The sequence below is a fragment of the Macrobrachium nipponense genome, chromosome 12 (assembly GCF_015104395.2).
Source record: "Macrobrachium nipponense isolate FS-2020 chromosome 12, ASM1510439v2, whole genome shotgun sequence".
NCBI lineage: Eukaryota > Metazoa > Arthropoda > Malacostraca > Decapoda > Palaemonidae > Macrobrachium > Macrobrachium nipponense.
The window spans coordinates 52,092,000-52,106,852 of NC_087205.1; the positions used below are offsets into that span (position 1 = coordinate 52,092,000).

The 14,853-nt window shown below is 45.2% G+C and overlaps 1 protein-coding gene across 2 annotated transcripts in view; it reads left to right on the plus strand.

Moving 5' to 3' along the window:
* Positions 1-14,528, plus strand: part of LOC135224529 (mitochondrial import inner membrane translocase subunit Tim13-like) — a 74,003-nt gene extending 59,475 nt beyond the window's left edge. For both annotated transcript variants that reach the window (XR_010316759.1, XM_064263600.1), the window contains one exon: positions 13,906-14,528. Coding sequence is in view for 1 of the 2 variants with exons in the window: in XM_064263600.1 (XP_064119670.1) it covers positions 13,906-14,004 (99 nt within the window). In the remaining variant the exon portion in view is untranslated. The remainder of the gene's footprint in view (positions 1-13,905) is intronic.
* The last annotated feature ends 325 nt before the right edge of the window (positions 14,529-14,853 follow it).

The following is a 14,853-nucleotide window of genomic DNA, read 5'->3' on the forward strand; positions in this document are numbered from 1 at the left end:
TACATTGTGCAGGAGTGGAGATGTAGAGCCCTAGGAGGTGTTTCGTTGCTCCCACAGGTTGTTTAGGTACTCTAACTACAGCAATTACCCGCCCTTTATGTTGATGTAGAGTATTAAGAAGAGTGTTACAGTACTGCCTTCCTTTTCCAGGCTCCCCTAGTGAATTCACTGTTAGTTTTCCCTTCCTACTGACAGTTACAAAGAGAAGCTCCAGATCCTGCTGTGAGATGTAATTTCTTTTGTTGCAAGGGACTTTGGAATTCGTTACCAAAGTCGTCTCATGGTTTCTACAATTGGCCTGTTTCTGGTTCAAGTCAGGCTTGAGGAGGATAGAGACCAGCACTGAATGTCTCAAAACAAACCTTTTTGTTTGCCTAACTCGTTCTTGGTGTCAAGGCACTAGACCAGCACCAACCATTCCTTTGATATGGAGCAAGTTTTTGTTAGATGAATTGAAACTCTTTCAACTCTGGGAGCAGGAGGTTCTGCTACTGCCAGCCTTGCTTCCCCAGGATTTCCTCCAGTAGTGTGAGACTTCTGAATAGAATGATGCTTTCTGAGACTAAAATCTGTGCCTCCAATTTTAGGAGTTGCTTAGATTGCTTCTCGAGAGCTGTTTTGGCACCAGACTTTTCATTCTCCTTCTTGGCCTCCCAGACATTTGGTTTTGTGGTCAATTTCCATATTTATTTGTGCATCAGGGATTGAGTGTACGAGCTTAATGGTCAGCTTGTTCTAGATCGCTGTCTCATTTGGAGCCGCGCTTCTGTACTGGGTACCCACATTTGAGTTCTCGTTTTTTTTCTCCTGTTTGTTGTGGCCTCCTTACTCGATCCTTCTATTTTGCACCTTTAACTCCTCATAGGTCTACTAAGAGCGTTCTGAGACATGTTCGCAATAGCAGTCTCTGTGGACACCATGGGATCCATTCCCAGTCTCTTTGGGTATGATGCCCCCCCTCGTTCTTTTCAGGCACACTAGGTCTTCTGTACAGTGTTGACATTCACTTCCTTCCATGAACAGGTTTTTGAACCTGCTCCTTTTGACTGCGGCTATTGCAGTACAGAGATTTGGCTTCTTCGTAGCCAGGTTTTTCAAACGTTGGTGCCTCAAGCGATTCCAGTGTTAGCGCCAACCACCACATCAGGTGCCAGTGCCTCATCGGGCATTAAGAGCCGCATGATTGGCACTGCAGATGTTTTTGCCACTAAACAACCAAGCACCATTCAGGTGCCAGCATCTCCTTGGACATTACTTTGCCACAGTGTTGGCTCTTCAGACACTTTTGGCTTTAGCGCCAACCACCACGTGGGCTTCAGCATCTCCTTAAGCGTTAACTTTTGTGTTAGTGCCAGCTGCCACATTGTCAGTGCTTCAGGTGCTTCAGACGTTTTAGGGATTGGTGTAAGCCTCCACTTCGTCAATGTAGAGTGCTAACAAAGAGTTCCTCTGTTTGGATGAATGTGTTCTGACTCCATGGGGAAGTCCACTTCTTACATTGCTAAGGCTCAGTGCAGAGAACAGTTACAAGTATAGCCATTTTGCACTCTTCAGTCTCTGAGGCTCAGAACCAATGTAATTGTGATGAACCCTTTTATTCTTTGCTAAAGATTTTCGTTTGGCACTACATTGTGCAGGAAGTGGAGATGTAGAGCCCTGGAGGTGTTTCGTTGCTCACAGGTGTTTAGGTACTCTTAACTACAGCAATTACCCGCCCTTATGTTGATTGTAGAGTATTAAGAAGATTGTTACAGTACTGCCTTCCTTTTCCAGGCTCCCCTAGTTAATTCACTGTTAGTTTTCCCTTCCTACTGACAGTTACAAAGAGAAGCTCCAGATCCTGCTGTGAGAATGTATTTTTCTTTTGCAAGGGACTTTGGAATTCGTTACAAAGTCGTCTCATGGTTTTCTACAATTGCCTGTTTCTGGTATCAGTGCTTGAGGATGGATAGAGACCAGCACTGAATGTCTCAAACAACCTTTTTGTTTGCCTAACTCTTCTTGTGTCAAGGCACTAGACAGCACCACCATTCCTTGATATGGAGCAAGTTTTTGTTAGATGAATTGACTCTTTCAACTCTGGGAGCAGGAGGTTCTGCTACTGCCAGCCTTGCTTCCCCAGGATTTCCCTCCAGTAAGTGTGAGACTTCTGAATAGAATGATGCTTTTCTGAGACTAAAATCTGTGCCTCCAATTTTAGGAGTTGCTTAGATTGCTTCTCGAGAGTGCTGTTTTGGCACCAGACTTTTCATTCTCCTTCTTGGCCTCCCAGACATTTGGTTCTGTTGGTCAATTTCCATATTTATTTGTGCATCAGGGATTGAGTGTACGAGTTTAATTGGTCAGCTTGTCTAGATCGCTGTCTCATTTGGAGCCGCTCTGTACTGGGTACCACATTTGAGTTCTCGTTTTTCTCTGTGTGTGTCCTCCTTACTCGATCCTTCTATTTTGCACCTTTAACTCCTCATAGGTCTACTAAGAGCGTTCTGAGACCATGTTCGCAATAGCAGTCTCTGTGGACACCATGGGATCCTTCCCAGTCTCTTTGGGTATATGATCGTTCTTTTCAGGCACACTAGGTCTTCTGTACAGTGTTGACATTCACTTCCTTCCATGAACAGGTTTTGAACCTGCTCCTTTTGACTGCGGCTATTGCAGTACAGAGATTTGGCTTCTTCGTAGCCAGGTTTTTCAACGTTGGTGCCTCAAGCGATTCCAGTGTTAGCGCCAACCACCACATCAGGTGCCAGTGCCTCATCGGGCATTAAGAGCCGCATGATTGGCACTGCAGATGTTTTTGCCACTAACACCAAGCACCATTCAGGTGCCAGCATCTCCTTGGACATTACTTGCCACAGTGTTGGCTCTTCAGACACTTTTGGCTTTAGCGCCAACCACCACGTGGGCTTCAGCATCTCCTTAAGCGTTAACTTTGTGTTAGTGCCAGCTGCCACATTGTCAGTGCTTCAGGTGCTTCAGACGTTTTAGGGATTGGTGTAAGCCTCCACTTCGTCAATGTAGAGTGCTAACAAAGAGTTCTCTGTTTGGATAGAATGTGTTCTGACTCCATGGGGAAGTCCACTTCTTTACATTGCTAAGGCTCAGTGCAGAGAACAGTTACAGTATAGCCATTTTGCACTTCTTCAGTCTCTGAGGCTCAGAACCAATGTAATTGTGATGAACCCTTTTATTCTTTGCTAAAGATTTTCGTTTGGCACTACATTGTGCAGGAAGTGGAGATGTAGAGCCCTAGGAGGTGTTTCGTTGCTCACAGGTGTTTAGGTACTCTTAACTACAGCAATTACCCGCCCTTTATGTTGATGTAGAGTATTAAGAAGAGTGTTACAGTACTGCCTTCCTTTTCCAGGCTCCCCTAGTGAATTCACTGTTAGTTTTCCCTTCCTACTGACAGTTACAAAGAGAAGCTCCAGATCCTGCTGTGAGATGTAATTTTCTTTTGCAAGGGACTTTGGAATTCGTTACAAAGTCGTCTCATGGTTTCTACAATTGCCTGTTTCTGGTATCAGTGCTTGAGGAGGATAGAGACCAGCACTGAATGTCTCAAAACAAACCTTTTTGTTTGCCTAACTCTATTTACTTTGGAAGTGTCAAGTTCTGTTTTAGCTGCAATCCAGAGGAAGATTATGTACCTGCAGTTGGCAGACATACTGGATGCTAACTTCCATTTTTGCTTCTCCAAATTTTACAAGAATCCTGTTCCAGTTGGGCAAGTGGATTCTCATGTTGCTTCTTTTTCTAGACGACATTCTCGAGTTCAGCGGACCAGCAAAGAGAAGCCTAGAGGGCAAAAGTCTGTCTTCTAAATTAGTGAGTCTATGGGGAATATTGATAAATATTTCAAATGGCTGTCTTTGCTGAGACAAGTTGCATCATTAGAGAAACTGGAACCAGTTTAAGGATGAAGCCAATCTAATTCTTTCTAAGAATTAATGTAATAGGCAATCAACCAGTTTTTGTGCAATTCTAGTCTCCAGGGATGTAGAAGCCCTTGAGATGGAGGAGTCATTGACCTTGATAATTATAAGGTGCCTCCCTCCAGTTTTAAAGCCCAGAGCTCGTGGTGTTCAGATGTGGTGAACAAAGGTTGAGGTGGGTTTCAGCTTGAAAGAGACACATCAGGGGTTTGGTCTGCAGATGAATGGCAGTTTACACATAAATTGACTGGAGATGCTTACGAAGTAACATTGTAAGAGCTAGTGCAGGGCAAGAACTGGCTTACCGAAGCAATTAAAGGGATACAAACTCATTATTTCATTCTTGATCAGGTTGCATTTTCACCTGGGGGGGAAGGAAAGAACATTTCTCTTTTCCTCAGTTGTGCCAGGAATTGAACATTGAGGCCAATCAGCTGAACAGGGAGGATCAAGTTTTGTCTTTGGAATGGACTCTGAAACCACAAGTCTGCAGGTCTGTGAAAGTTGAGGGCATTCCCCTTGTAGATCTCTTTGCCATAAGATTCTGCTTTAGTCTGTCAGTTCAGGACCCAAAAGCTTGGGAAGTAGAGGCATGCGGCTGGACTGGTTTTGTCTGGACCCATATACTTTTCTCCCTTTGGCTATGATTCAAAGGTTTCTGACAAATTCCAATTAAATGTGAAGTCAGCATGACTTTACTCCATGGTTGTCATGCTGGGATTATGTCCAGAATTTTGTGCCTCGGCTGATAGACTGTCCTAGACCCTTCCCATTTTTGAGGGATCTTCTCATGCTCTCTGGATGCTTGAGATTTTATCAGAACCTCCTTATGCCTCAGCTGACCATATGGAGACACAATTGTCTCTTGCAACAAGGTTTCCTAAAGAGTGCAGAAGAGCTGTCATTAATTCCAGAAGGGAGTCGACTATTGCGCTGTATGAGAGACTGGTCAGTCTTTTAGAGCTTGCTGCTTTTCCAAGAGGATTTCCTGCACCCATACTTCTATAATACTCCAATGAAGTTCTTTACTCATTTATGCTATGCTAACCTGGACATTAATGAAGCATTCAGTTCCTTAAACCACTGGACTGGGACTTAAGGTAATACTGTAGCATTTAAGTATACAGTGGTCCCCCCATATTCGCAGAGGATGCGTACCAGACGCCCCAGTGAATAGTTAGAACCCGCGAATGTTTGGGACCCCTATAAAAATGCTAAAAACAGCCTATTTTGTTAGTTAATACTCATGAAAAGCCCACTAAAATTTTTCATGCTTGGTTTTTTTAATTGTTTTATCACAAAAAGTGCATTTTATGATGAAATTAATAAAAAGACCAGGAATTTGTGGATATTTCTCATAGAAAAATACCGCGAATGTGCGAATTTTCCGTGAATACTGCGGGGAAACGTTCCCGAGAGAATCCGCGCAATTGTGGGGTTAGGTCCCGTTTTGAATTAAGGGGGGGGTTCCCACTGTATCTTTTATTTAAATCCTCAAACTCACCCTTTCTTATTAGTCGGTGAACTCCAAGCCTTCTTCTGCAATGTGGGCTTTACTTCCTAAGGAATAGTAGTAATTTCCTCGGTGCCTTTCATCAGGGCAAAGAATGAATATGAAGTCTTCCCAGTCAGTCTTCCTTGGTGCCAGATAAGTAAAATTCTCTGTATGTCCATTCAGAGCAAAAGTCACTAGGGGCAAAGGATTATGGACTTCAGACAGTGTTCTAAACTGGATCAACTTATGTCCAAAAATGCCATGGTCTCCTCAGCCTGAGAACCTAGTCAAGGAAGCTCTCACTAATCTAGACCCCTCTTTTTTACCACTCCTGAAGGTAAGTTTTGCCAGATGAGGGCATTGGGAACTACCTTCAGTGTCCATCCTTTGAGTGTTGTCAGTATAGCCCAGTGGAGACATAAATCCATATGCTGAATAATTAGGGTAGCTGTACTCTAGCTTTTCCTATTTACTTGGGAAATTTTTTGGGGAGTATGAAGGTGCTTATTTTGAGATATGTAAGAGCCTTCATTCATTTACCATCTTTCTCTGCTGGCAAGGCCTTTTTTTTTCACTCATCAAAGTGAGAGTGGTGTCCCTTGAGAGGAACCTCCAGCATCTTTCATCTCTAATGAGTTGGTTCTCTCCTGGTAACAGTATCAGCAGAGGGATTCTAATCATTAAGTAATAAAGGGTCTATGCCTGCTGGAAATATGTTTTCATGGCGAATTATTTATCCTTGTACCATTTTCCTATCTCCTTTTCTTCAATGTGTGAATTAGCCGTCACAATAGAAAGATAAGATTCATTTAATAAATATAAATTTTTATAATAAAATTTATTAAATACAGGCAGTCCCTGTTTACCGGTGGCATTAGTTAATAGCGATCTGGTTTTGTACATGAACTTCCCTGACAGATATATACTTAGCTATAGTCTCCGACGTTCCCGACAGAATTTCAAATCTCACGGCACACGCGACAGGTAGGTCAGGTGGTCTACTTACCTGCCGCTGGGTGGCGGATGTACGAACCACTCCCGTTTGCTTGTCAGATTTTTCTCTGTCACGGGAACGATAACAACTGTTGTCGGTTCCTCTCGATAGTTTTTCGATTCTCGCTTGCCTGGAGTTAATTTGGACTTCTTTTGGTGACGTATTCGCTTTGTTTGGCTTGGCATACGCTGATTGTGGACCGGTTTGATTTTGATTTTGATTTTCTTTAACAATGTCTGACCTAGATTCAGTAGTTAAAACTTCGGTTTTGTTTAGGGTTTGCGTGAATCAAGGATGTAAGGTGAGGTTGCCGAAAGCTTCGGTAGACCCCCACACGGTTTGCATGAAATGCAGGGGGAATGAATGTTCTTTTGCTAACCCTTGTAGTGAATGTAAGGGATTGAATGAAGAAGAATATAAGGCTCTCTCTTCTTATGTTAGGAAGTTGGAACGTGATAGAGTGCGTAAGGCTTCCTCTAGAAGTTCTAGTAGATCTAGAATGAGTGAGTTGGATGTGGATCCTAATACTAACGTAGAATTAGAACCTTCTTCCCAAGTTGCAGCCCCTGCTCCCCGCACCGAAGCCGAAGATTCGCCTTCGGAGGCGGCAGCTCTGAGAGCCACGATTCTTTCTATGGATCAGAAGATTCATCAGTGGAAGGTAAGGAGAGTGTTACTGATCAGTGCAGTGTCCCCAGTGTTGTGGAGGGTGTGTCTGACCGGCTCCTTAGTGCCTCTAGGCCTAGACCTCTTCCAGACTCCCAGTTCCAGTGGAGTAGGAAAGTCGAAAGCCGCAAGAGGGCTAGGGAGAACCCCACCGGTCAGGCGTCCCCTCGGCAGATCCTGAAGTACGCTCCCAGGCTGCCTCGGATCGCTACAAGAAGGAGCTCCTACGCCAATGCTTCTCCTCTTCGTCTTCTCCCTCTCCGAAGAGAGGTTGGAAACTCCCCGGATGCGTCGCGCCCGTCGAAGAGGGCTTGGAAGGCTCCCTGCAGTCCTTTGGCTTCTAGTCCGGAGGCCTTTTCCCCGGAAGAATCATCGGTGGAGGCGAAGAAACCCAAGAAATCCTGTGATCGTTCTTCTTCTCGCGCTCGCGCTCCGCGCTCGCGCCTGCTTCCGAGGAAGAACAACAAGATTCTCCTACGAGAGTACTCGCCGGACTTCAAGCTCAGATCACGGCGCTAGCAGACTCTCTAGCAGTTAGATCACGTAGGAAGATGGACGTTTCTCTTCCGATCAAGAGATCTAGGCGCCGCTCTTCAGAGGATCGTTCTCCTCTTTTTAGGCGTTCTCCTTCATATGGGGAGGTTTCGTATGAAGGTAGGGGCTCGCGTGAGCGCCCTCGCTCGCCTGGCTCTCTTTCGACTTCAAGGCGCCAAACATCGGTAGGACGCTCTATGGAGAAAGAAGTTTTTTCTCCAGATTGGATTCCCGCTTCCGGTAAGCGCACTGCACCTGCTCATCACGCTATTTCTTCAACTCCCTCGCGTGAGACTTCTCCTCAGCAGCCTCAAGATCCTAGAAGGCGCCCTTATACAAGTAGACGTTCTTCTTCCAGATGTCACTCTCCTAGAGTGTCGGATCGTGACTTCTCTCCTGACAGGCATCAAGAGTCTGGTAGGAGTCGTGTGCATGATAGACGGCCTGCTGTTAGCCGCTCCCCGCAAGGTAGGCGCCAAGAGCCTACTGCACATCGATCTCCTAGTAGGCGCGTCTTCTTTTAAGGCGTCATACTCCTGATTATTCTCCTTGGGGCAGACAACAAGAGTCTTTCAAGCGCCCTTCTCCGTGTAGGCACTCTCCCGCTTCTAGGCGCACTACTCCTGACCGTTTGTCTCTTGGTAGGCACCAGGAATCTCGGAAGCGCCCTTCTCCAGGTAGGCGCTCGTTAGCTTTGAAGCGCCCTTCTCCTGAATGTGCACCCCTTCTTGTTAGACCGTTCAAGAGTCTCGCAAAAGAAGCCTTCTCCTAGTAGGGCGCATTTCGCCTTCCAGTCGAACTTCCGTTGATCGTACGCAACTGGACAGGTATGGAGAGCCGCGCAAGCGCTCTGCTCTCGATAGGCGCTCTTCTCCTGGCAGCCGCTCGCCTCAGGATAGGCGCAAAGAGTCTAGTAGGCGCTCGCCTCCTCGTAAGCGCCCTGTGGATGTTTCCGAGGATTCTCGGAGTAGGAGCCCTACCTCTCCTTCGGCTGAGATTCCGTCTACCTCGAAGAGGGAGTCTCATCGTATACAACCCAGATCTTCTCATCGTTCTCCAGTGGATGAACTCTTCTAAGAGAGGGCGTTCTCCAACCTCTCGCTCAACTCCTACTAGGATCCCTTCGTCACCTAAGGATCTTCCGCGCTCGCCTCGACAAGACGTCCTAGAAGGTTCGGATGAGGAACCGAACACTTCTGCTGCTGTGTCTTCTTACAAGAAGCTTACAGAGCTACTTTTGCAAGTTTTTGGGGATTCCCTTACCCTCCTACGGGCTCCTCCTCCTCCTCACTCACTTTTTCAACGGCGAAGACAGCGAAGAGTTCTTCTTGTGTGAGGATGAAGCCAACTCTTTCAATGAAGAAGGCACTGAGGAGTTTTGGTTCCTGGATGGCTTCCAAAGAAGAAGCGGGGAAAACGATGTTCGCTTTTCCTCCTTCGAAGTTATCAGGACGCGCTGGTTTTCTGGTACGAAACAGGAGAGTCCTTAGGATTGGGTCTACCGTCTTCGGCTGATTCGGATTTTTCGGCGCTGGTAGATTCGACAAGGAGAACTGCCCTTAACTCTGCTAAGACGACTTGGGCAATGATTGAATTGGATCACATGCTAAAAGGCATGTTTAGAGTGCTAGAAGTATTTAACTTCCTTGATTGGTCGTTGGGGGTCCTAGCCAAGAAAATTGAAGTGCCAGTCATTTTCGCCAGAAGATCTCATGTGTGTTTTGTCTTGTATGGACAAGTCGGTAAGAGACGGAGCGAGTGAAATCGCCTCCCTGTATGGGGCCGGGATCGTGAAGAAGAGGTCTGTTTATTGTTCCTTCTTAACGAAGTCTGTCTCCCATGCCCAGAGGTCTTCTTTGCTGTTTGCTCCTCTGTCTGCTCAGTTGTTCCCTAAACATCGAGTGCAGGACATTTCGAGATCACTTTCGGCCAAAGCCACCCAGGACCTTTTGGCACAGTCTGCAAGAAAACCTCGCCCTTCCTTCCCTACCAAGGCTAAGAAGGAAAAGGCAAGTGTTCGAGAACCCTTTCGAGGGGCGTCTTCATCAAGAACCTCTACGTTTAGAGGTCGTAGACCTTCAAGAAGAGGTAAGACTTTCGCCAAGTCTGTTAAAGCCCCCAAATAACTTGCAAGTCCTTCAAACAACGGTGGGCGCCAGACTCTTAGAGTTTGCAGAAGTCTGGGCCCAAAAAGGGGCGGATCCTTGGACCCTTTCTATTTTGAGGAGATTGGTTACCTCATCCCTTTCGTCGAAAGACCTCCCTTGACGACCATCCCAAGGGAACTGACGGCCAGGTACAGAGACCCCATCATGAATCAAGCTCTCCATCTAGCAGTAGATCAGATGCTGGAGAAGGGGGCTATTGAACTAGTGACAGACCATCATTCATCGAGCTTCTACAACCGCCTTTTCCTAGTTCTGAAGTCCTCAGGGGGATGGAGACCGGTGTTGGACGTAAGTGCCCTGAACTTCTTCGTAGAAAAGAAGAAGTTCACGATGGAAACGCCTTCATCAGTGCTGGCAGCACTTCGCCCAGGGGACTGGATGGTTTCCTTGGATTTACAGGACGCTTACTTCCACGTACCGATCCATCCTTCCTCGAGGAAGTTTCTCAGATTCATGATGGGGGGGAAAATTTTTCAGTTCAGGGGGAAAATTTTTCAGTTCAGGGTTCTGTGTTTCGGCCTCTCGACGGCCCCTCAAGTGTTCACAGGGATTTTGAGGAATGTGGCTCAATGGCTTCATTTGAAAGGGGTGAGGATATCCATGTACCTCGACGATTGGCTAATAAGGGCCAATTCAGAAGATCGTTGTTTGAAGGACTTACAAGTAACTTTAGAATTGACGAAGGCATTGGGACTTCTCGTCAATTTCAAGAAGTCGTCACTAATTCCCGAGCAAGAGTGTGTGTATCTCGGGATACAGATGAACTCTCTGAGTTTTCGGGCTTTTCCCTCTCAGGAAAGGATAGCCCGAGGATTCGAGAGAGTAACAACCTTCTTAGGGAAAGAAGTATGCACAGTGAGGGAGTGGATGAGTCTGCTGGGGACGCTCTCCTCGCTGGAGCAATTCGTTTCCCTAGGAAGGTTGCACCTGAGACCGCTCCAATTCTTTCTTTATCGGAATTGGAGTCGTCGTTCTCAGGATTTGATATTCTCCCTGTCGTTATCCCAGGACGTCAAGAAACATCTCTTATGCTGGACAGATCCCAACCTCTTTGCGAAGGGACTGTCTCTTCAATCCCAGACCCCCAACCTGGTGTTGTTCTCCGACGCGTCGGACATGGGGTGGGGGGCAACTCTGGGAACCAGCGAAGTGTCAGGTACCTGGGTGGGGGACCAGGTAGCCTGGCACATCAACAGAAAGGAGTTGATGGCTGTGTGGTTGGCTCTGAAGGCTTTCGAGCCCAAAGTCAGAAGATCGGTAGTGCAGGTCAACGCGGACAACACTACAGCTCTGGCATATATCAGAAAACGGGGGGGACGCATTCCTTCTCCCTGTACGAGACAGCAAGAGACCTTCTTCTGTGGGCAGAAGAAAGAGGAATCAAGCTTCTCACCAGGTTCGTGCAGGGAGAAAGGAATGTAAGAGCAGATCTCCTCAGCAGGAAAGATCAGGTCCTTCCCACAGAGTGGACCCTTCATCTGGATGTATGCCAGAGCCTGTGGAAGTTATGGGGCAGGCCACACATAGACCTCTTTGCCACATCAAAGAACAAGAGGCTGGATCCTTACTGCTCTCCGATATCGGATCCAGAGGCATTAGCAATAGATGCTCTTCTTCTAGACTGGAACGGACTCGACGTCTACGCGTTTCCCCCCTTCAAGATCCTGGGGCTAACCATCAAGAAGTTCGTAGAGTCCGATTCAACGAGAATGACCTTAATCGCTCCCTTTTGGCCGGCCCAAGAATGGTTCACAGAGGTACTGGAATGGTTGGTGGACCTTCCAAGATCGCTCCCGCTAAGGAGCGATCTACTCAGACAACCCCACTTCGACAGGTACCACAAAAATCTCCTCGCTCTCAGTCTGACTGGCTTCAGACTGTCCAAAGTTTGGTCAGAGCGAAAGGCTTTTCAGCAACAGCTGCTAAAGCAATCGCAAGAGCGAGGAGACCTTCCACCTTGCGTGTATACCAGTCAAAGTGGGATGTCTTCAGACGTTGGTGCAAGAGGAAGAACATTTCCTCTTCCAGTAACCTCTGTGACCAATTGCGGATTTCCGTTAATTTTCCATCAAAGAAGAATGTCATCTGGTTGTGTCAACTATTAAGGGATACCGCAGTATGTTGGCGGCGGTATTTCGGCATAGAGGCTTAAATATATCCGATGATAAGGACCTGCATGATCTTATTAGATCATTTGAAACCATTAAGCGTCCTCATGTAGTACCGAACTGGAATCTAGACGTAGTTCTACAATTCCTTGGATCGTCTAGATTCGAACCTTCTGGCTTAGCCTCTTTCAAGGATCTGACGAAGAAGGCTATCTTCCTTTTGGCCCTAGCTACAGCTAAGAGAGTGAGTGAGCTCCAAGCTATCGAGGGCAATGTATTGTTTAAGGAAGATTCTATGGTGTGTTCGTCTCTTCCAAATTTCCTTGCAAAGAATGAAAACCCATCACGGCCTTGGCCCAGGAGCTTTGAAGTTCGTAGTTTATCTTTTCCTAGTAGGGGAAGAGCCTTGAAAGAACTCCTTTGCCCTATGAGAATTATGAAGTATTTCCTTCTAAGAGGAAGGAAACAACCTTAAGGTGGCTTAAGCAAGATGTGCTTTGGTGCTCTGTAAAGGACCCCACTCGGCCCATGTCGAAGAATGCTCTTTCCTTTTTTCTGAGAAGCCTTATTACAGAGGCACATGTTGCCTGTAAGGAAGAACATTTTAGACTACTGAAAGTGAAAGCTCACGAGGTGAGAGCCATCGCAACTTCGCTTGCATTCAGAAAAAATATGTCTGTGCGGAACTTGATGGAGGCGACTTTTTGGAGATGCCAATCAGTTTTCGCAAACCACTACCTACGTGATGTAAAAATCACATATGATAAATGCTTCGCCTTGGGTCCTTTCGTATCGGCGGATTCGGTGCTGGGGCAGGGAGCTGAAACTTATCCTGTGTAAATTTTTTATATGTTACCCTATATTTTATATTGGTGTTTTTTGGTTGTCTGAAAGAGGTTGCAGGAGGCACCTCTTTTTGTCGTAATATTAACCCTTTGTATTTTGGTTAGGTGGTCTGGTGGGTTTTGGCTCCTTGCAGAGGTAGTGGTAAGGATCTGTTAGGTAAGTGGACAAGGTCCCTCTAACAGGATCCGACTTGGATTCTACCACAATAGGGGATCACATATCCCAGTGGTAGATCCGAGAGTCTTTCAGCATCAGGTCACGTCCTAGCTGTAGCTCTCCAGGCAATGTAGACTCAGAGACAGTATCTATGAAGTCTTCATCCTGAAAAGGTGAGAACCAAGGTTTTTATATCCTACAACATTAGTTGTTTCCCGTCTTACCTGTATTATTTAGCTGTCTCTTACCCTCCACCAAGGGTGCCAATCAGCTAAGTATATATCTGTCAGGGAAGTTCATGTACAAAAATGATATTGTTAAACTACAATAAAGTTTTGTACATACTTACCTGGCAGATATATACGATTAATGGCCCACCCAGCCTCCCCTCAGGAGACAGGTGGAAGAGAAAAATCTGACAAGCAAACGTGAGTGGTTCGTACATCCGCCACCCAGCGGCGGGTAAGGTAGACCACCTGACCTACCTGTCGCGTGTGCCGCGAGATTTGAAATTCTGTCGGGAACGTCGGAGACTATAGCTAAGTATATATCTGCCAGGTAAGTATGTACAAAACTTTATTGTAGTTTAACAATATCATTTTTACAGCACTTATCTGGCAACCCGGTTAACTGGATTTTCTGCACCAATCTCTGGTTAATGGTGCCCGTCAGCGGGTTATTAGTGGCACTGATCCCCAATTATCAGTACTTATCTCCGGTTAACAGCACCATGAAGAGGGTATATGTGCTATTGTCACTCAGCTGGGAATGGAACCCCCACCATTAACTCGGGACTGCCTCTTGTTATGTATCGCTGCTCAAATCACCTGAAAGGGATGGGTCAGTAGACAGTTCAGACTAAACAATCCTAATAATATTTTAGTTTTCACACTGTCATCCTCCCACCTGAGGTGGGAAATACAGCTATCATAATAGAAGTAAGTTTTTAAAACAAATTTTTATAAAATTTCTATATTGATCATTGGTATATTTAAATTTTCAGAAATGTTTGGCAATGTGTATGGACAGGTATATGGATTCCTGGAATCTAGTGTCACGAACTTATACTAGTCGGCTTCAGAGGGAGAAGAATTTTCATTGATACTTGGTGTAAGAGTGGTTCTGTATATAAGTACTATATGCTGTTAGATATATCTTTGTGTTTAAAATCATTCTTTAATGTCAGAAATGTATTATTTGTCTTATCAGACAGGTGATTTTCTATTATGGGATTTCAAATATACTTAAATTTTATTGTCAGCATCCTTTCATTATCTACTTAACAACCAGTACTTGAAAATCAACATTTCTTTTGATAAAATCTATATGATATATTAGTAAAGATGAGCATATTCAAATTGAGCTAGAAGTTAACTTTAAAGTAAAAGTCTGGAATGTTTTATTTCTGTGATATTAAATGAAGCAAAAATGGATTTGGTTACTATATTTTTCACACTTCCTGAAAGATTAATATTATTAATTGGACATGGAGAACATTGATATAAAACTTTGTTAAAGTTATTAGTGTACTGTATATGAGATACATACTATGTATTTGGACAAGATAGGTGATGTTTAATATTGTACTATATGCTGCTTTTTACAATAAACTGTTGAAAATATGAATTTTGATTTTATTTTAATGCATTCTATGAGGTGAAAATTAGTCAAACCACAGATTTTGTACATTTCAGAGTTCCTTATTGGACTAGTGGTTTGCATGCACACCTACTAATTTGGTAGCCTGAGTTTGACCCATGCTCTGCCAATGTGGAGTCAGAGGAATTTATCTCTGGTATTTAGAAATTCATTTCTCAATATAATGTGGTTTGGGTCCCACAATAAGCTGTTGGTCTCATTGCTAGTAACCAATTGGATCCTAGCCACGTAAAATATATCTAATCCTTTAGGCCAGCCCTAGGAGAGCTGTTAATCAGCTCAGTGGTCTGGT